The following is a 22651-nucleotide window of genomic DNA, read 5'->3' on the forward strand; positions in this document are numbered from 1 at the left end:
GAGAAAAGCAATGCATAACATATAAGGGATACTCAATAAGATTAAGTGCTGATTTCTCACCAGAAACCATGGAGGCAAGACGACAGTGGTATGACATATTTAAGATACTATAAGAAAAAAGCTTCTGGCCAAGACTTACATCCAGCAAGACTGTCTTTAAAAAATGAGGGCAAGATTAGAATATTCACAAATAAACAGAAACTGAATTTCTAAGCAAGAGACCAGATTTTCAGGAAATACTAAAAGGTGTACTAGAGCCTGAAAAGAAAAGAGAGAAGAGAGAGGCCTGGAAGAGAGTTTAGAAATGAAGATTTATCAATAAAAGTAACTAAAAGTGTCAAAAGAATGGTGAAAATAAAATATGACAGATAAAACTCAGTCAGGAATAAACTTAACCAATGATGTAAAGCACTTGTATTCAGAAAACTGCAACTCAATGTAAAAAGAAATTTAAAAAGGCCTCAATAACTGGAGGAACATTCCATGCTCACAGATTGGAAGACTAAATATCATTAAGATGTCAATTCTGCTCAAATTGATATACAGATTCAACACAATCCCAATAAAAATTCCACTAGCATTTTTTAAAAATTGAAAACACAATTATCAAATTTATTTGGAAGGGTAAGGCATCTTGAATAGCCAGAAACATCATAAAAAGGAAAAGCAATCCCTCATCTCCAGACTTTAAATCATATTACCTAGCTATAGTGGTAAAACAGCATTGTACTGGCATAAAGACAGACACATAAACCAATGGAACCAAACTGATTGTTCAGAAACAGGCCCTTTATATGTATGGTCAAGTGATTTTTAACTAGCCTGTCAAACGCACACAGCTTGGGCAGAACAGTCCATTCAACAAATGGTGCTGAAAGAACTAGATATCCATACCCAAAAGAAGGAAAGAGGACCCCTATCTCACACCTTATCTAAAAATTAACTCAAATGGATCAAAAACCTAAAAATAAAAGCAAGAACCATAAAGTTTCTAGAAGAAATTGTAGGAAAATAGCTTCAAGACCTGGTGGTAGGTGGTGGATTCTTAAAAGGGTAAGAGGAGGACTGAGATGGACTACAGATGTTTAAGGTATGTAGAAGTTTTAATTAGCTTTATTGGAAAAGTATGGAAATGTACAGAGTAGATGGTAACAAATAGTGATTAACAGCTAGTTTATAAATGGGGATGTGGCTGAAAATGGTAGTGTAGGTATGTAAATGCCAACTGACAGAATGCTAGAGAATAATCTAGGAACTAAATAGCACAGTAAACCAAGAGGTGGATGAGAACTGTGGTTGCCGGTACAGATGCAAGAATGTCCTTTGTGAGCGAGAGCAAATGTACATCACTACTGCAGGGTGGTGGGAATGTGGAGAAGCATGGGAAAAATACAACTGGAGTGACCTGTGGACTGTGGTCAGCAGTAATAATATAAAATTCTTGCATCTCTGCCAAAATGTACTGCGTTGATAATGGGGCAGTGTGGAAAATGTAAGCCAAATGTACATGATAGACGTGGTAACAATCAGATATTATCTTATCTGTCACAAATGTTCCACCAGTGTGGTGTGTTGATAGAGGGGTGTTGTTTGGGAATTCTGCACATGTACATGATTGTTTTATAAGTTTACAACTTCTGTCACAAAAAAAAAATATTTAAAAAAATAATAATTGGGGGAAGCGGATGTGGTTCAACCAATTGGGCTCCTGTCTACCATATGAGAGGCCCTGGGTTTGTGTCCCAGGGCCTCCTTGTGAAGGCAAGCTGGCCTACACCCATGGAGAGCTGACAGCCTGCATGCCCACAGAGAGTTGACAGCCTGGGCACCCATGGAGAGGTGATGGCCCCCATGCCTATCGAGAACTGAGGGCCCAAGCCTGCAGTGAGCTGGCGAGCAAGATGATGCACCAAAGTGAGACGAGCACAGACAATTGTGCAGTGAATGGATGCAGAGAGCAGACAGCAAGCAAGCGGTGGGGAGGGGTGGGGGGGGGAGCGTGCAGAAATAAATAAATAAAATAAATCTTAAATAATAATAATAATAGGGTGGGTTTGGGGAAAAACACACCAAATGTAAGATAAGGACTATAATTAGTAGTAAGAGTTTGACAACACAATTTCATAATTTCTAACAAACGTCTCATAAAAATGCAAGGTGTTGGTGGAGGATTGATGTATTGGACCCCTGTATGATATTATGCACGTTTGCTTTGAAAGTTCACACCTTTTACTATACACTTATTGTTTATATATGTTCATATAGAAATGATATAAAGATAATAATAATAATAGGGTGGGTTGGGGAAAAATACTTTGGTTAGTAGTACTATTTTGACAATGCTATTTAATAATTAATTAAAAAGGTTTAAAAACAATGCAAGGTATTAGTGGTAGGGTGAGTTATGAGAGCCCTGTATGATGGTGTATATGTTTGTTTTGTAAGTTCACAACTATTACTATATACTTATTGTTTGCGTATGCTTATATATGAGTGATATACTTCAATAAATTAAAAAAAAAAAAACGATCTATCAGTTTCCTAAGACCCAACAGTTACTCCATCATATCACTGTAACTACTCAAGCAGCGACCTAGATCCAAAACTAGTGGATCTTTTAAAGTCTTTTTCCTAACAGACCTCTCCACTGCCATTGGCCACTTAAAAGAAAAATACCATTTGCTGAAAAAATTATCAAATAAAAGGAGTCTATCAGTAACAGCCTCAATGTTTCAAACATCAATTTTCCCCATAGACACCTACAAAAAACCCACAGAAATTTAACTGATAAAAGGGAGAGAAAATATCAATTCTCAAAGCTTATAGTTTTTTACTTAGGAGTAAAAGGAAAGAGTATATTGTTAGGGTAATTGTAAATTAGGAAAACTGTTTTTCTTTCAGCACTATCTTAGTTAAACAATGCTTAAGCCCAAATAAATAAAATGCTTGTCACATTCCTTTCAAAGAGTTTTTACTTAACCTCAGGGGAAAATTTACTTTTAACTGTCAACAGTACAGATGAAAATTTATAGCAGCCAACCTAGTCTATTTTATTGCAGAACTGTGGCATATCATTGCCTAGTAGCAGTTCTATAATTAAGAGTCTGTCAGTTTTCCATTACATGCCAACATTCTCAAGTTTGCAATTCTGTCATAAACATTCTTACAAGGCTGATACTTCATACACAAGGTCTCAGCAATTCACTATTCTTTTTTCAAATATGATACTTTTAAATTATAGAAGTTCCCAAACATTTCTGCCAAATGAAAACAGCCAGTTTCAAAATCTTAAAAAATATTCAAAAGAAGTTTTGATTTTTCAGTAACATTGTAAACTTCTGTTGGTTCCCTAATTATTAACTTAAAAGTCAGAGGAAAATAAGATGTAAGTCACCAATATTCAGTGGGGTAGAATTTTAATGCCTGTTAATGATTAACACTCAGATTGTGATCCACTATCCTAAGTATGCAAAGTTTATATCTGTTTATAATAAAAATAATAAGAAATCAATAATTCTAAAATCTTAAAGAATCTATAAATCACTCTCTGATGAGTTTGTAGGTCTGGTTTAAATTTTTGGAGCTTAGTTACTCTAGAATGGCCTATATATGCCAAGTCCTCTCTACTCAATTCCATCCAATGACCATCTTTAGCTCATTTTAGTACCATATCCCAAAACTCTATTTTGAAGTTCCCAAGATAAATCACATGAAGATCTTATCTTACCATCCGTTTATTGTTATTGGACCAAAAATCATATCCTCCCAGTATTCTAAGATATAATCTTCATTCAATACTTATTTAGCACCCAGTAATAATAGGAGCTGCCATTTACTGGACATCCATCCATTGTACTAGGAGCTTTATATACATTATTTCTAATCCTCATAACAACTCTGCAACATCATCATTATTGGTTCCATGTTCTATCTAGAAAACAGTAGTAGTAGTAGAAGTAGCAGGAGCAGCAGCTGCTTTCTATATACAATCTCACTTAATTATCGTGATAAACCCTGCAGAATAGGTACATATTACTGTTGTCATTTTACAGATGAGAAAACTGAAGCCTAGAGATAAAATGTCACATCCATGGCCAAATTGAGCATACAGCAGAAGATTCTAATATGAGGTTTCTGATCTTTTTCACAATACTACATTCAGGGGATACAGATATGTTCCCTACACTCAGGAGCTCAGAATATGTTTAAAGGACATGCTCTATATTTTTCTGGATAATGCTTGTTAGGCCTTGGTTCCTTTTTTTTTTTGAGGTGCTAGGTAAAATTTCAGGACCTCATATGTGGGAAGCTGGCACACAACCACTGAGCTACACCAGCTCCCCCGAATTTATATTTTCCTTTGTTTGTTTCTTTGTTCATTTTAGTTGTTAGAAGGTACTGGGGATTGAACCTGGGACCTCACATATGGTAAGCAGGCACTAAGTCACCTGAGGTACCTCCACTCCCCAGTTACTTCTTACTGTAGCTCAGCAGTTAGCATGCAGCAAAGAAAGCAGAAGTAACAGGGGTAAAGGCTACTATGAAGTAGTTTCATCTCTGAGAAAATTTTATAAATGAGCTCAAAATAAGGACAGTCACAACCAATAAAAGAGACCTAAAAAGGTGAAATGGATTCTGAACTGCAGCTGATGGTGATGACATTATTAAAAAAAAAAAAAAAAACCCCACAACTGAATATTTAAACAAAAAGATGTACTTTTTCATATCCAACAGATGATGAATATGGCATAACAGTTAAGAAAACCAGGAGTTTTGGAGTTACCCAACCCTGGATTTGAGTATCAAATCTTATCAGCTCTATAACTTTAGACAAGTTACTTAACCTCTTTAAATCCTCAGTTTCTTCATCATTAAAATGGGAATAATGATAGAACCTACTTAATAAGTTTGTGGGAGTACCAAACAAGACAATGCTTGGGAAACATTCAGTAAGCTTTCTTGATAATGATGAGACTTCTGTTGATAGGTTAATATCACTGGCCCTTACAATCTGAAAATTTCCAAATCCCCCATCAGTTATAGACCTGCCTATGCACCTGGATGTCCCCTGGGCACCTAAAATTCATTCTGTTCAGAAATAAACTCATCTTACCCCCCACTGCCTTAGCGAACACCACTTTCCTCTAGTCAGTCCCCCAATTTAAAACCAGGAGTCACCTCTGAGCCCTTCCTCTCCCTTACCCCACAACCAGGCAGTAAGTCCTAAAGATTTTGTGTCTTAAAGATATATGAAACCAGATTCCTCTCCAGGCCTTCCAGTCTCATTTTTTTCAGGTCTTTATCAACTGTTCCTGCCTCTAGTTTCCTCAATTCCTAACCCTTCAGGACAAGGATTTTTTTCCCCCACTATTTATTCATCGTTGTAGCCTCAGGACATGGCAGACAGTAGTCATCAAAGAACTTTTTGTTCAAAAACCACACTAAGGGGCTAAATTGGTTCCAAAGACAAAGGTCTTTTCATTATACCACTTGCCTCTCTATAATCTAAGCATCTGAGGTCTAAGCATAACTAGTTTTTCCTTGAAAACCATCTATTCATTGTAGAAGTCTTTTATGTTTTTAGTTAATAAACAACATTTGTCATATTCAGAAGTTCTCTATCACCATGATTTATTCTTTTGTGGTGTTCATCTAACGTTTACTGCATTTAAAATCCTATAGCTTACAATAAAATATTGAATATGCCAAGTTCTTGAGAAAGGGTAATTTAAAAGTAATAAATACTGTTCATTTTTATAGGAAATTAGATTTATGCTATTATAAGTTGCTCTTAAGACTTATAAGATGAAATACTGAAGACTTTTATTCTTCTTCCAACTGACTGATAAACAATTTAATGTCCCACTGTAATTTGATCAATAACATACTATTATTTTTACATCTCTGGGTTCCTTTCAGAGACATATCCATCATGATCATAGATAGTTCTTTTAAAATAAGGAAATGATATATATGTATACTCAGAAAAAGAAAACCAATCACAAAAACATCTTTACCTCCTTTTAGAAAGTGAAGAAACTGACGTATTTGTAATATCAGGTTCCCATTCATCTTCGGGATCACAAAAGACATCTTCACCCCTGTTACTACCACTGCTCTAAGAAAAACAAAATAAAATTTCCATTAATTATGAGTTTAAAAATGTTTGGCAACAAAGAAAAAAGTTTAAATACTTTGTTACATTTAAAATATAAAATTAGGGAAGCGGACTTGGCCCAGTGGATAGGACGTCCGTCTACCACATGGGAGGTCCGCAGTTCAAACCCCGGGACTCCTTGACCCATGTGGAGCTGGCCCATGCGCAGTGCTGATGCGCGTAAGGAGTGCTGTGCCATGCAGGGGTGTCCACTGCATAGGGGAGCCCCAAGCACAAGGAGTGCACCCCGTAAGGAAAGCCACCCAGCGTGAAAAAAGTACAGCCTGCCAGGAGTGGTGCGGCACACACACGACAGCTGACACAGCAAGATGACGCAACAGAAAAAGAGACATAGATTCCCGTGCCGCTGACAACAGCAGAAAGCAGACAAAAACAACACGCAAATGGACACAGAGGACAGACAACTGGGGCTGGGGGGGGGAGGGGAGGGGAGAGAAATAAATAAAATAAATCTTTAAAAAATATATATATAAAATTAGCAAAATCAATGGTTATCTGATTAAATTTAAAAATCACCCACATGATGCTAGGCATTATAATATTGAGATCTATCAATTTTTAAAAATCATTAAATCAGAAATAAATTTGGGATTTAGGAGACAGAGTAAAAGAAAGTGATAAAATCCTTAGGGATAACCTGATATTAATGAGAAAAATTAACTTTATATTCACACCTGTCATAAAACACCACCATAAATTCTACATGACTCAAAGATGCAAATGTTAAAAAACAAAAGAAAACAAGACAAAAAAATTAAAGGAAAATGACAAGGATTGGACAGCACTCTGGTAAAAAATTTTCATGTTCACTAGGAATTGAAATGCAAATTAAAGCAAATTGATATCACTGGCAACTGGGCAATATTTCTGGCAAGCAATTTGTCCATGAACATCAAAGTGTTATTAAAAGTTTCTATTCTGGGGTACAGTTTTGGAAAACAGAACACAAGAAAGTAATATGTGTAGAAATATTTTTAGTTATGATTAGTAAAAACAGCAAACAGGATTCATGGGAACATGGCATCAGTTAGCGTATAAGGCTCAGAGCTCTCACAAAAACAATGGAGAAAATGTCTAAAACTGCCAGAGGGAACTGCTTTGAGGTCAGCTGACCAGGACAGTGTTGTACAACTTCCAGGAGGCTGAGGGACAGAGAGACAGAGAGACAAAGAAGCTGAAACTACAACCCATGAGTTACTAAACCTCCGCCTACCAGGAAGGACTTCCCTTCTCCACCAGATATATGTAGCGGTGGTAAAATGCACTGTGCACTGAGGCTGACTGAGAGACCAGACCTCTTCTTCCCTGCCAGCTGTTACAAGGGAAAAGGGAGGGGGAGTCTCAGGGGGCTTTCTTCAGTAAATTTGGTCAGAAGAGGCCACTTGAAATCTTGGCTCTGGCCAGACTAAAACAAGGGAATACCGGGAGAGACAAACCTCTGTGAAAATGTGTGCCAACAAGCATCATCTGCTGGCCAGTATGGAATTTACATGGACAGAAATTGCTTTTAGAGCTCTCTTTACCCAACCCTGGGAGAAAGTCTACACCCCATTAGGGAGTCCTGGGCACAGTTTTTGGTAACTTAAGCTGGGCAATTTTAAAGACTTAGGATAAGTTGAAACAAATATCAAAGAGCTGTGAAAAAATAACAGGCAAGACAGAGAAACTGTCCATCAGAGCAAATTCACCAACATATCAGATGCCTAGACATCAGTAAAAATTTATGAGCCATACTAGGAGACAGGAAGAGCAGGAAGAGATGGCCCAGCCAAAGGAACAAACCAATATCCTGAAGACATTTGGGATTTGAGACAATTAATCAGTGATAATCACATAACTCTCATAAATCATTTTAAAGAATTGGAAGGAAATATGACTAAAGAAATAAAGGATATTAAGAAGGCACTGGGTGAGCATAAGGGACAATTTGAAAGTCTGCAAAGAAAAGTATTAATAACTGAACTTATGGGAATGAAAGACATGATGGATGAGATGAACAATACATTACAGGCACAGAGGAGTAGATCTGAAATGCTTGAAGACAGAATTAGTGATTTTGAAGACAGAACATTTGAACTGGAAAAGACAGTAGAACAGAAAGAGAAAGGAATAAAAAAATGGAACAAGGTCTCAGGGAACTGAATGACAGCACAAAATGCAAAAACATACACATTACCAGCATCCCAGAAGAAGAAGAGAATGGAAAGGGGGCAGAAAGAATGTATGAGGAAATAATGACTGAAAACTTCCCTACCTTTATGAAAGACATAAATATCAATGTTTGGGAAACGGACTTTGGCCCAGTGGTTAGGGCGTCCGTCTACCATATGGGAGGTCCATGGTTCAAACCCCGGGCCTCCTTGACCCGTGTGGAGCTGGCCATGCGCAGTGCTGATGCGCGCAAGGAGTGCCGTGCCACGCAAGGGTGTCCCCGCAAGGAGTGCGCCCGTGAGGAAAGCCACCCAGCGTGAAAAGAAAGAGCAGCCTGTCCAGGAATGGCGCCGCCCACACTCCCCATGCCGCTGATGACAACAGAAGCGGACAAAGAAACAAGACGCAGCAAATAGACACCAAGAACAGACAACCAAGGGAGGGGGGGAAATTAAAGAAATAAATAAATCTTTAAAAAAAAAAAAAAAAAAAATCAATGTTTAAGACGGAAACACACCCCAAACAGAATAGGAACAGATTTACCCCAAGACACCTACTATTTAGAATGATAAATATCAGAGATGAAAAGAAGATTTTGAAAGCAGCAAGAGAAAAGCAAAGCATCACATACAAGGGAAACTTGATAAGATTAAGTGCTGACCTCTCATCAGAAACCATGGAAGCGAGAACAAAATGGTATGATGTAATTAAGGTATTGAAAGAGAAAAACTGCCAGCCAAGAATTCTGTATCCAGAAAAGCTGTCCTTCAAATATAAGGGTGAGTTTAAAGTCTTCATAGCCAAAGAAAAAATGATAGAATATGTTACCAAAAGACCAGAATTACAAAAGATACTAAAGGGACTACTGCAGCCTGAAAGGAAAAAACAAGGGTGAGAAACTTGAAGAGTGTAGATGTGAAGAGTATTAGAAAGGGTGAAAAAAAATAGACTATAGTATGATACGACAACTGAGAGTCAAAAGTCAAAATACATAAAGTAAATAATGCCTTTACAGTTGTAACTTTGAATGTTAATGGCTTGAATTCCCCAATCAGAAAACACAGACTGATACAATGGAATAAAAAATATGACCCATCCACATGTTGTCTAAAAGAGAGTCACTTCAGATGTAAGGACACAACCAGGCTAAAAGTGAAAAAGATATTCCATGCAAACAGTAACCAAAAAAGAGCTGAAATAGCAATACTAATATGGGACAAAATAGATTTTAAATGCAAAACTGTTATAAGGGATGAAAAGAAGATCATTATATATTAATAAAAGAGGCAATTGTCAACAAGAAATAACTATTCTAAATATTTATGCACCTAACCTCAGTGCTTAAAGATACATGAGGCACACACTGGCAAAGCTGAAGAGAGACACAGATGTCTCTACAATAATAGTTGAAGACTTCAATAAACCACTCTCAGTATTGGATAGAATACCTGGACAGAGGCTAAATAAAGAAACAGGGAATTTGAATAATATGATAAATGAACTAGACCTAACAGATATCTATAGAGCATTGCACCCCAAATGGCAGGATATATATTCTTTTCAAGTGCTCATGGATCCTTCTCCAAGACAGACTATATGTTGGGTCCCAAGACCAGTCTCAATACATTTGAAAAGACTGAAATGATTTCTCTGATCATAACAGAGTGAAACCGGAAATCAATAATGGACAGAAAAAGGGAAAATTCATAAATATATGGAGATAAAGCAACACACTATTAAATAACCAGTGGGGCAAAGAAGAAATTGCAAGGGAATTCAGCAAATATCTTGAGACAAATGAAAATGAGAACACAACATATCAAAACCTATGGGATACCGCAAAGGCAGTATTGAGAGGGAAATTTATAGCCTGACAAAGAAAAAAAGAGAGGCACAAATAAATAAAATCAGAAATGAGAGGGGAGATGTTACCATTGACCCTATAGAAATATGAGAGATCATAAAAGGATACTATGAACAACTGTAGGCCAAAAAACTAGAAAACATAGATGAGATGGATGAATTCCTGGAAATGCACGAACCACCTAAGCTGACTTTAGAAGAAAAAGAAGACCTCAACAAAACAATCACAAGTGGAGAGATTGAAATTGTCATCAAAAACCTCCCAAAGATGAAGTGCCTGGAGCCAGGTAGCTTCACAGGTGAAGTCTACCAATCATTCAAAGATGAATTAATAACAATCTTGCTCAAGTGCTTCCAAAAAATTGAACAGGAAAGAATGCTACCAAATTCATTCTATGAAGCCAACATCACCATAATACCAAAACCAGATAAAGACACCACAAAAAAAGAAAACTACAGACCAATATCTCTAATGAATATAGATGCAAAAACCCTCAACAAAATACTTGCAAACAGAATCCAAAAGCACATTAAAAGAATTATACACCATGATCAAGTGGGTTTAATCCCAGATATGCAAGTGTGGTTCAACACAAGAAAGTCAATTAGCGTAATACACCACATTGATAAATTGAAGAAGAAAAATCACATGATACTCTCTATTGATGCAGAAAAGGCATTTGCCAATATACAACACCTTTTTTTTCATTAAAAATACTCTAAAAGATAGGAATAAAAGGAGGCTTTCTCAATATGATAAAGTGCAAATATGAAAAACCCTCAATGGTGAAAGATTGAAAGCTTTCCTGCTGGAATCAGGAACAAGACAGGGATGCCCAATGTCACCACTATTATTCAATATTGTGCTAGAAGTTCTAGCTAGAGCAATTAGGCTAGACAAAGAAATAAAAGGCACCTGAATAGGAAAGGAAGAAGTAAAACTTCCACTATTTATTGATGACATGATCCTGTATCTAGAAAATTCTGAAAAATCCACAACAAAGCTAAATGACAACATGGATGAACCTGGAGGACATTATGTTGAGTGAAACAAGCCAGACACAAAAGGAAAAATACCATATGATTGCCATATTATGAACTAAATATTTTATGAGAAATAAAATTGTATATATAAGACCAGTTTCCCTTGAAGCTGAACAAATGGAAGTTAATACTACACAATGTTAATATCAGACCAAAAAAACCACCACCTATACTAAAAGTGAAGGAGACCAGATACAGTGTACCACATATTGCATGATTCCATTTATATAAAACATAAACATAAATCAATCCATGAAGATGAAAGATAAGTTGTTATGCAGGTCTGAGGAAGGAATGCAAAGGGATTTGGAGTCTTTCTTGGAGTTATGAAACTGTTCTAGAATTTTTAAGATGATGAATATACAACATTGTGATTATAGTAAAAGCCATTGATTATATACGTTGGATGGAATAGCCAGAAACAGCAGCTATGTATAGTGGGGGCAGCAGAGAGAGAGATTGAGAAGTGGGGAATTTTCTTGTTTGTTTCTTTGGTTTTTTGTTTATTATTATTAATATTGACATAATGAAAATGCTTTAATAATGACTGAGGTGATGAATGCACAACTATGTGATTATAACAAATTCCATTGATTGTACACCTTGGAGGAACTGTATGCTTTATTAATATATATAAATAAATTGATTAAAAACAAAACAAACAGCAAATAGGGAAGAGGGTGTAGCTTAGGGGTTGAGCACCTGCTTCCATGTACAAGGTCCCGGGTTAAATCCCAGTACCTCATTTAAAAAAAAAAGCAAACAAAAGATCAGCCATAGGGACACGTATATGTAAATAGGTAAAATATATTAAAATGTACAAATACACATTATTAGTCATAGGAAGTTCATTTCAAACGATGCAAACTGCTTTTATGTCTATTGGGCTTCTTCTTCCCATAAGCTTAAATGTAAATTTTTAAAACTACATAATTATAACTGAACTGATTCAGCACCAACTTTCTCTATTACAGTTATAAGTATATTAATAAAACTCCATGTATATCAAAATCAAAGCAAATATACATAATTATTAAAATTTGTTGGTTTAGGTAATGTATTACCTTTTATGTGCCAAATTTTCTTTATGGAGACTACGTTACTTTTCTATTTTTTTATTTTAAAAAGGTCATAAAGGTTTTATTAAAATTCCAAACCTCATAAAGTTCTTTCATTGCTGCAAGCTTAGATTCAAACTTTTCCAGACTCCAGAAAGTTGAGATCCCTAGTTGCAGGTTACGGACCTGAACCTGAACAGAAGTTTCAGAACTACTTTCTTTATCTGATATGTCATGTCTGAAAGAAAACAACACACACACAAAAGCTTATCTTAAAACCTACTCATTTATGCTAAAGGTTTTCAGATTAGAATAACTTCCATAAAAATTAGCTCACTCAGTAAATCTTTCCATAGATGAGTATATTTATTATAGTAATAATCATGTTTCGTACATACTATTTAAAAATACCTTATTACATAAAAACTTAAAAATAATCTAATAATTTATGTTCTTTAAAAAAGTAGAATATAAATAAATACATTGTCAATTTAGAAGAAAATTACTAAATTCCTAAAACATCTAAAATTATTTTGTTTATAAAAAGCACTAGTATTGTAACTATTGAAAGCTTTTTTACTCAAGAGTGAGCTCTGAAGGGAGAAGCTGACATTTCACTGCAGATTCTGACAACAGCTCTTTCTCAGATAGACTTGACTTTAGAGTTTAAAACAAAGAAGTACTTTACAGTTAAGATAATTACTTACCTGCTAAAAACATAATATGTTCTTAATTTGTTACTGATGGCATTGGCTTCCTGAATCATCATTGAGAGTTTCATGGAACTCCAGTTTGGCTGAACTAATATAAAGCACATAGAGAAGATTCAAAATATATATATGAATACTAACATATTTCAGTAAAAGGCAGATCAATTCCTGAAAAAAAAAATTACTGATTTTAAGCAAATAGTTTTAACCCTACATTGCAGAAAGATTAGGAATAACTTTTCTTCAACCTTTTATTGGTAAAATAAAATATTTTTCATATAAAATGAGGCCTTTCACCTATGGAGGAATGGAAGAAAACTGAAAATGATATTGAGAGGATTAAGATTTTTTTCAGGGAAACGGACTTTGGCCCAGTGGTTAGGGCGTCCGTCTACCATATGGGAGGTCCGCGGTTCAAACCCCGGGCCTCCTTGACCCGTGTGGAGCTGGCCATGCACAGTGCTGATGCGCGCAAGGAGTGCCGTGCCACGCAGGGGTGTCCCCCGCGTGGGGGAGCCCCACGCGCAAGGAGTGCGCCCGTGAGGAGAGCCGCCCAGTGTGAAAAGAAAGAGCAGCCTGCCGAGGAATGGCGCCGCCCACACTTCCTGTGCCGCTGACGACAACAGAAGCGGACAAAGAAACAAAAAGCAGACAAAGAAACAAGACGCAGCAAATAGACACCAAGAACAGACAACCAGGGGAGGGGGGGGAAACTAAATAAATAAATCTTTAAAAAAAAAAAAAAAGATTTTTTTCAAACAAGGAAACACCAACAACAATGCTTTTCTTTCTAACTTCTTTAAAAATTTTCCTTCCCTAATTTTAGTTATTTAAAGTTTCAGGTAAATTCCTTACTTATATAGGATAATCCATTTTTTATTTTGCCTGAAAACTTAAAAAATATGTTTTGCCAGAATTAAAAATAGAAAAGGAAAACAATTTGGTCTGTAATTCCATGTTTCCTAATTTAAGATTTCATCATAAATATTTTCTATATTGTTCAAATTTATAATCAGTATTTCATTAAAAAACACTTTTTTTGAAGCATAAAATTTATATTCATATGGAGAAAAAAATCAAGTGTTTATTGGAAGACATTGTTCTAGTCCCTGAGTGAAATTTTTTAAAAAAAGTACTAATACAATATATTATTTATATCTTGTAACAGATATAAAGAGTATTAATATTTTCAGTTACTTAAAAGCAGAAGTTATAGAATGCACACAAATCCAACTACCAAGTAGTCTTCCAAAAAACTGAACCTGAACCTGATAGGCCTGCAGATACAGCCACTTTATAGGGGACTATAGGGACAGAGGAATGTCTTAAGTGACACCACAGAGATACAACCAGCAGAAACTGGGAAACTCCGCAGGACAAATTTCTTCAACAAATAAGTTACAAGGGGAATGAGAGAGAAGAGAAGAATTTACAGATTAAAAGAAACTTTAGACACATATCTATGAAATACCAGGTGCAGATTATGTTTGTATCCTGATTCAAACAAATCAAATGTATTAATTTAAAAAAGTATTTATGAAACAATCCAGGAAATTTGAATATGGACTAGATACTTGAGGAGTGTAGGAAATTATTTTAATATTTTTAGGTGTCATGATAATATCATGGTTATGTATAAAAGAAGGAGAGAACAACCAGCAAGATGGCAACAGAATTAAGGAGCTCCAAGAGTCAGCGTGTGCTACAGAACAGTTAGTCATAACCCAGAGCTATCTAAAGCAACTGTTTGGGGATCCAGGAGACCAGAAGAACATCCTTGAAAGAAATATCCTTGAAAGAATGGAAGGAGGAGACTGCCCATCTGCAGAGAAGATTTGTGAGTAGAACACTCCACGCTGTGGAGGCTGGTGCCCATCTTCCACTGGCAGCACAAGCCTCCCTCAGGAGGGAAGAGAGACAGTTGGGCACCACCTTCAGCTACTGATTAGTAAATCTGGCTAGCTAAAGTATATTCCTAAGAACAGCTAAAGTTTGAACCTGTCCAAGTTGGAAAGAGGCTGGTAGTGCAATTTTAACTCCGCTCCTGGCATGAGGTGAAGCAGACCTGACCGAAAGCCAGTGATGGTAGGGACTGGCTTTTTCTACCCATATTGGATAGCAGGACCTAGCCTAAGCTCCACCCTCACATCTGGCAGGAAGGAAGCTGGCCGGAAACTGCATCAGCATCTCTGGGCTTTTGGCCGGTGCAGACTGAATAGTCAGACACTTGGAGCTCCATCCCTGCACCCCAATAAGATAGGAGAGGAGCTGTGTTTCCTCAGCCTCTCAGGGCAACTGCAGGCACTTTCAACCCACACAAACTGGTTTGTTGAGCACCTTCAATTCCATCTCCACCCCTACAATAGGAGGGGTTTCTTGAGCCTCTCCAGGAAACTGTGGGTGCTTTCAGACCACACAGTGTGGATACTAGGTACCTGTAGCTCCATCCCTGCCCCCAATAGGATAAGAGGGGAGCTGTGTTTCCTCAGCCTCTCTGGGTAACTGTAGGTGCTTTCAAACCACACAGACTGAAGAGTCAGAAACCTATAGCTCCATTTCTGCCCCCAAGTAAGACAGAAGGGGAGCTGTGTTTCCTCAGCCTTTCTGGACAATGTCAGGCACTTTTGGCCACAAGTTCTGGACTGGTGGGTATCTGTGGATCTACCCCCACCCCCCAATAGGATAGGAGGAGGCTGGGATATCTTCAGCCTCACCAGACAGCAGCAGGTACTGTCAGTCTACAGGGACTGAACTGTTGAGTACCTATGGACCTACCCCCACCACCCAATAGAATAGGAGTGGGCTGGTGCTTCCTCAGCCTCTCTGGGCAACAGCAGGTACATTCAGCCTACATGGACTGAACTGTTGGGCATTGGTGGTTCCGTTCCCATCCCCTAAAGGGCAGAAGTGCTAGTACTCCTTCAGCCTCTCAGGCAACTGCAGGCGCATTTGACCCTCATGAATTAGATTGATGGGAAGTCTAGAGGGTCCATCCCATGCCTGGCAGGGAGAGGGGGTTGTGCTACACCAGTCTACCTGGGCAACTGCAGTCATTTTGGACCTATGTGGCATAGAGCCCATGACTGCAGTTCAATCCCCACCCAAGGCAGGAGAGGAAGGGGCAGGAAGCTTCATCAGTCTCTCCAGGCATCTACAGCCTAGGCCTGCATGACTTGGATTATTATACACAGCTGTGGCTCTGTCCCTACCCCTGGCAAATGAAAAAGGTGAGAGAAGTTTCATCACTCTCTGGGGAAACAGGGGCAGCTTGAGCCTCCATAGCTTATAGCACCAACTATATCCTCGGCTACTACAATACAAATAGCAAGGGGGAAAGGATAAGAAAGCCCTAAACTAAAGAGAGAAACTGCACCCAGAATTAATACATCTAGTAAGCCAGATGCTAAGACACCAATAAAAAATTACAATACACACTAAGAAACAGGGAGATATGGCCCAGTCAAAGGAAAAAGATAAGCTTCCAAATGACATAAAGGAATTAAGACAACTAATCATAGATGTTCAAACAAATCTCCTTTATAAATTCAATGAGATAGCTAAAGAGATTAAGGATATTAAAAAGACACTGGGGGAAGTGGACTTGGCCCAATGGATAGGGCATCCGCCTACCACATGGGAGGTCCATGGTTCAAACCCCGGGCCTCCTTGACCCATGTGCAGCTGGCCCATGCGCAGTGCTGATGCATGCAGGGAGTGCTGTGCCATGCAGAGGTGTCCCCCACGTAGGGGGCCCCATGCACAGGGAGTCCACCCCATAAAGAGAGCCGCCCAGTGCGAGGGAAAGCGCAGTCTGCCCAGGATGGTGCTGCACACGTGGAGAGCTGACACAACAAGATGACACAACAAAAAGAAACACAGATTCCTGGTGCTACTGTTAAGGATAGAAGCGGTCACAGAAGAACACACAGTGAATGGACACAGCAGACAACTGGGGGGAGAAATAATAAAAAAATAAATCTTAAAAAAAAAAAGACACTGGATGGGCATAAAGAATTTGAAAGCATACACAGAAAAACAGCAGATCTTATGGGAATGAAAGGTGCAAAAAATGAAATAAAAAATACACTGGAGTCATATAACAGCAGGTTTGAGGAGGCAGAAGAAAGGATTGGTCAGTCTGAAGACATGGCTCTGAAAGCAAACAAACAAAAGAACAGATGAAGAAAAAAACATGGAAAAAATTGAACAAGATTTCAAAAAAAAAGAAAAAATTGAACAAGGATAGCAAGAGACATGCAAACATGCATGTCCTGGGTGTCCCAGAAGGAGAAAGGAAGGTAAAAAGGGCAGAATGAATATTTGAAGAAATAATGGTAGAAAATTTCCCAACTCTATTGAAGGATATAGATATCCATGCCCAAGACGCACAATGTACCCCCATCTAAATAAAGCCAAATATAACCAACTCCGAGACATATACTAATCAGAATGTCAAATGCCAAAGACAGAGAGAATTCTGACAGCAGCATGAGAAAAGCAAAGCATAACATATAAGGGATACCCAATAAGATAAGCACCCATTTCTCATCAGAAACCAGGAAGGCAAGAAGGCAGTGGCATGATATATTTAAGGTACTGCAAGAGAAAAATGTCAACCAAGAATCTTATATCCAGCAAGACTGTCTTTCAAAAATGAAGGAGTGTAGAATATTCACATATTCACATATAAACAGAAACAGAGTTTATAACAAAGAGACCAACTTTGCAGGAAATACTAAAGGGAGTGCTATAGCCTGAAAAGAAAAGACAGGAGAGAGGCTTAGAACAGAGTCGAGAAATGAAGATTATATTGGTAAAAGTAACAAAAGAGTGGTGAAAATAAAATATGGCAGATAAAATCCAAAAGTCAAAATGGGTGAAATAAGAACTGCCTTTACAGTAGTAACACTGAATGTTAATGGATTAAACTCCCTCATAAAAAAAGACACAGACTGGTGGAATGGATAAGAAAATATGAGCTATCTATATATCCTGTCTGTAAGAGACTCACCTTAAACCCAAGGATACCAATAGATTGAAAGTGAAAGGCTGGAAAAAGATATTCCATGCATACAGTAACCAAAAAAAAAAAAAAAAAAAAAAAAGCCAGAGTCTAAATTTATGTTAGAGGAAAAAGACTTTAAAAGATACTAATAATGTGCAATCTGAGGAGGAAGTTGGGAAAAAAATATCCATTTACAATAGTGACTAAAAGAATCAGATATTTAGGAATAAATTTAACCAAGGATTTAAAGCACTTGTATTCACAAAATTATAATACATTGTTAAAAGAAATTTTAAAAGACCTAAATAATTGGAAGAACATTTTATGCTCATGGATTGGGAGACTAAATATCATTAAGATGTCAATTCTACTCAATTGATATACAGATTCAAAGTAATCCCAACAAAAATTCTACCAGCATTTTTTAAACAAATGGAAAATACAATTATCAAATTTATTTGGAAGTGTAAGGGGTCCCAAATAGCCAGAAACATCTTAAAAAGGAAAAGTGAAGTTGGAGGACTCTCATTTTCAGAATTTAAATCATATCATCTAGCTACAGTTGTAAAAACAAGCATAGTACTGGCATAAAGACAGACACATAGACCAATGGAATCAAATTGATGCTTCAGAAACAGACCCTCACATGTATGGTCAAGTGATTTTTTTTTTTTTTTTTTACTTTTTTCTTGTTATTTATTTATTTATTTTTATTTTATTTTACTTTATTTACTTTGTAATAATATTACATTAAAAATATATATATATGAGGTCCCATTGAACCCTACCTCCCCCACCCCACCTCTCCCCCCCCCCTCAGCAACACTCCCTCCCATCATCATGACACAGCCATTGCATTTGGCAAGTATATCTCTGGGCACCCCCGCACCCCATGGTCAACGGTTCACACCATGGCCCACACTCTCCCCCATTCCATCCAGTGGGCCCTGTGAGGATTTACAATGTCCGATGATTGCCCCTGAAGCACCATCCATGGCAGCTCCATGTCCCAAAGACGCCTCCACCTCTCATCTCTTCCTGCCTTTCCCCATACCCATCAGCCATCATGTCCACTTTTCTCAATCCAATGCCACCTTTTCTATGTGGACATTGGATTGGTTGTGTCCATTGCACCTCTATGTCAAGAGGAGGCTCAGATTCCACCTGGATGCTGGATACAATCCTCCCACTTTCAGTTGTAATCACTCTAGGCTCCATGGTGTGGTGGTTGTCCTTCTTCAACTCCATCTTAGCTGAGTGTGGTGAGCCCAATAAGTCAGATTGTAGGTGCTGGAGTCTGTTGAGGCTCAGGACCTGGCTATCACATTGTCAGTCCAGAGATTCAAATCCCCTAAATATATCTTAAACCCCGACACTAACTGTACCTCCAGCACATTAGCATGAAAGTCTTATGAATAGAGATCCCATCTGAGTCCAGATTCGTCACACATAAACACCAGTTCCAAAGAGGGGCCACCTGACCTGGTAGTTAACCCCATCGGCCATGACCATAACTCCCATGGGTCTCTTTAGCCCTCGAAGGAACCGATATCTGGGGGTTGTATCTGCTTTATCTGTCTCTCTGACTCTGCTCAGTTGTGCATAAGGGCAATCCTTCTGACAGCCTCCAGACTCTTTTTTAGAAACTCGTAGCCATATAAACTCATTTCTCCTTTCCATTTCCCCCTTACTTTAGGTCAAACAGCATTTTAAAGTCATGTTATTTTATGTAGACAGGGATATTCCGCTGATCCGCGTTGAACCTTCCGTATGAGGTCATTTTCCAGTTGCATCACCAGTTGGTAGTTGATAGTGGTCCCTCGGTGCCAGGGAGACTCATCCCCGGGTGTCATGTCCCACGCTGGGGGGAAGGCATTGCATTTACATGCTGAGTTTGGCTTCGAGACTGGCCACATTTGAGTAACATGAAGGCTGACAGGAGGAAATTCCCAGGCAAAATGCTGCTCTAGGCCTTGTTCTTTTTTTAGGCTTATCAGCTCCCAAGCATAGTCATTAGCGTTATGGGCTCACTGTTGAACCCTCACTCCCTCCCGGTCCCCGCCGCTGCACCAGGGAGACTGTCGCTGCTCCCCTAGGGACCACGACAGAGCACCACTGGCCAGGAACCCAGTATCCCCCCTGCTGTGGTTTTTAATTGTTGCCACTATGAGTATATCCAAACATTGCCATGCACCCTGGACATATGTTCTGTACAGCTCCCTGTCAGCCATATATCCCCTGTCAATAGTATCCCATACCAGTATTCCTCCATTGCCTTTGTTGAACCACTCTGTGGTCCAGAACTCCCTGAAATTTGAAGCCCAATATAATGTCAGGGTCCCTTACTAGAAAATGGCATATAGCTATGGGTTTAAAGGTTATATAAAGAATACGTACTATTCCTTGTTCATGGATAGGAAGACTGAACATTATTAAGATGTCTATCCTACCAAAACTGATATACACATTCAATGCAATCCCAATAAAAATCAACACAGCCTGCTTTAAGGAACTAGAAAAACTAACTATGAAATTTATTTGGAAAGGAAAGAGACCCCGAATAGCCAAAGACATACTGAAAAAGAAAAACGAAATTGGAGGAATCACACTACCTGACTTCAAAACATACTACAAAGCTACGGTGGTGAAAACAGCATGGTATTGGCATAAGGAAAGACACATAGACCAATGGAATCGAATTGAAAGCTCTGATATAGAACCTCACATATATAGCCACATAATATTCGATAAAGCCACCAAACCCTCTCAACTGGAAGAGAGTGGCCTATTCAACAAATGGTGTCTGGAGAACTGGATAGCCATATGTAGAAGAATGAAAGAGGATTACCATCTCACACCTTATACAAAGATCAACTCAAGATGGCTCAAAGACCTAAATATAAGAGCCAAGACCATAAAAACCTTAGAAAGCAGTGTAGGGAAACATCTACAGGACCTTGTAATAGGAAATGGATTTATGAATATCTCACCAAAAGCACGAGCAGCAAAAGAACTGATAGATAAATGGGACTTCCTCAAAATTAAAGCCTTTTGCACCTCAAAGGAATTTGTCAAGAAAGTAAAAAGGGAACCCACACAGTGGGAGAAAATATTTGGCAACCATATATCTGATAAGAAACTTATAACTTGCATATATAAAGAACTCCTATATCTTGAAAATAAAAAGATAAACCCATTTAAAAAATGGGAAAAAGACTTAAACAGACACTTCTCCAAAGAAGAAATACAAATGGCAAAAAAGCACATGAAAAAATGTTCCAAATCTCTAGCTATCAGGGAAATGCAAATCAAAACCACAATGAGATACCATCTTACACCCATAAGATTGGCAGCTATGAAAAAAACAGAAGAATACAAGTGCTGGAGAGCATGTGAAGAAAGGGGAACACTCATCCACTGCTGGTGGGAATGCAGAAGGATCCAACCATTCTGGAGGACAGTATGGCGGTTTCTCAAAAAACTAGCCATAGATTTGCCATATGACCCAGCAATACCACTGCTGGGTATATACCCAGCAGAACTGAAAACAAGGACGCAAACCGATATATGTACACCAATGTTCATAGCAGCATTGTTCACTATTGCCAAAAGTTGGAATCAACCCAAATGCCCATCAACAGATGAGTGGATCAATAAAATGTGGTATATACACACAATGGAATACTACTCGGCTGTAAGAACAAACACACTACAAACACATGTGATAACATGGATGAATCTTGAGAACCTTATGTTGAGTGAAGCAACCCAGACATTAAAGGACAAATACTACATGACCTCAATGATTTGAAATAACCAAGCTGCCCTAGATAGCAAGAGACTGAACGATAGGCTTACAGGAAATCGGAGGGTGGAGGAAGGATGTGAGCCGATGTCTACAGGGGTGGAACTTAAGACGAGATGGTGGTAAGTATGAACACAAAGAAGAGATAAAAGGGGGGCAGGGGTTGCCTTTGGTTTGGGCTTTGCGGGTTTGAGGGAGGCTGGGGATGGGCGGATGGGTAACATTGCCCAAAAGTGGGGGGAGGGAGAGGTAGCATACGAACACAGGAGAGGGTCAGGTGTTGGTGGAGAGTAAAATGCCAAGAAAATCATATCAAAATATAATAAAGAGGGTTACCTGTTTAGAATGCTCGGAGGGGAGGGTCTGATGCAGGACGGGCTCCTGGGGAATGTCTAAATGCTCATTCTGCCAGAGTGGGTGACACCATGGGGTAGAAACCCAAGTAGTGAGAGTGGGGGTGGACCCACATCCTGGGGAGGACTAATGCCATCAAATAGAGGGAACTGTATCCCTCGAGAGAAAGGGTGGCTCCCAGGGCATTGGGGCAGTTGAGCAAGTTAGACCCTGAACACTATTCCATCTATATCTGGAAGTGGCTCCTCGGGAAACGGAGGCTGGCTGTCACCGTGGGCACCAAGGTGGAAGGGAAAATGGACGTTAAATGTGTGTAACCAAGGTAAATGGGGGGTAAGAGAGGAGTTTCGTGAGAGTACACAAGGATGGATATAAAACATGTAATATTACAGCATAACATATAGGAGATGACAGACTGATAATGTAAACCATAATGTAAAACATAGGATAACTAAGAATGTAAAAAACTGTGTATCCTAAAGT

At 38.4% G+C, this 22651-nt stretch overlaps 1 protein-coding gene across 1 annotated transcript in view; it reads right to left on the reverse strand.

Annotated features, from left to right (window-relative positions):
* Nucleotides 1-22651, reverse strand: part of KIF14 (kinesin family member 14) — an 84271-nt gene that overhangs the window by 17367 nt on the left and 44253 nt on the right. Inside the window, exons 21-23 of the mRNA XM_058274930.2 lie at nt 13002-13095; nt 12394-12532; nt 6018-6118 (exon numbers count right to left, since the gene is read on the reverse strand). Of these exons, the coding sequence (XP_058130913.1) occupies nt 6018-6118; nt 12394-12532; nt 13002-13095 (334 nt within the window). The remainder of the gene's footprint in view (nt 1-6017; nt 6119-12393; nt 12533-13001; nt 13096-22651) is intronic.

Source organism: Dasypus novemcinctus, chromosome 13 (genome assembly GCF_030445035.2).
Source record: "Dasypus novemcinctus isolate mDasNov1 chromosome 13, mDasNov1.1.hap2, whole genome shotgun sequence".
Taxonomy (NCBI): domain Eukaryota; kingdom Metazoa; phylum Chordata; class Mammalia; order Cingulata; family Dasypodidae; genus Dasypus; species Dasypus novemcinctus.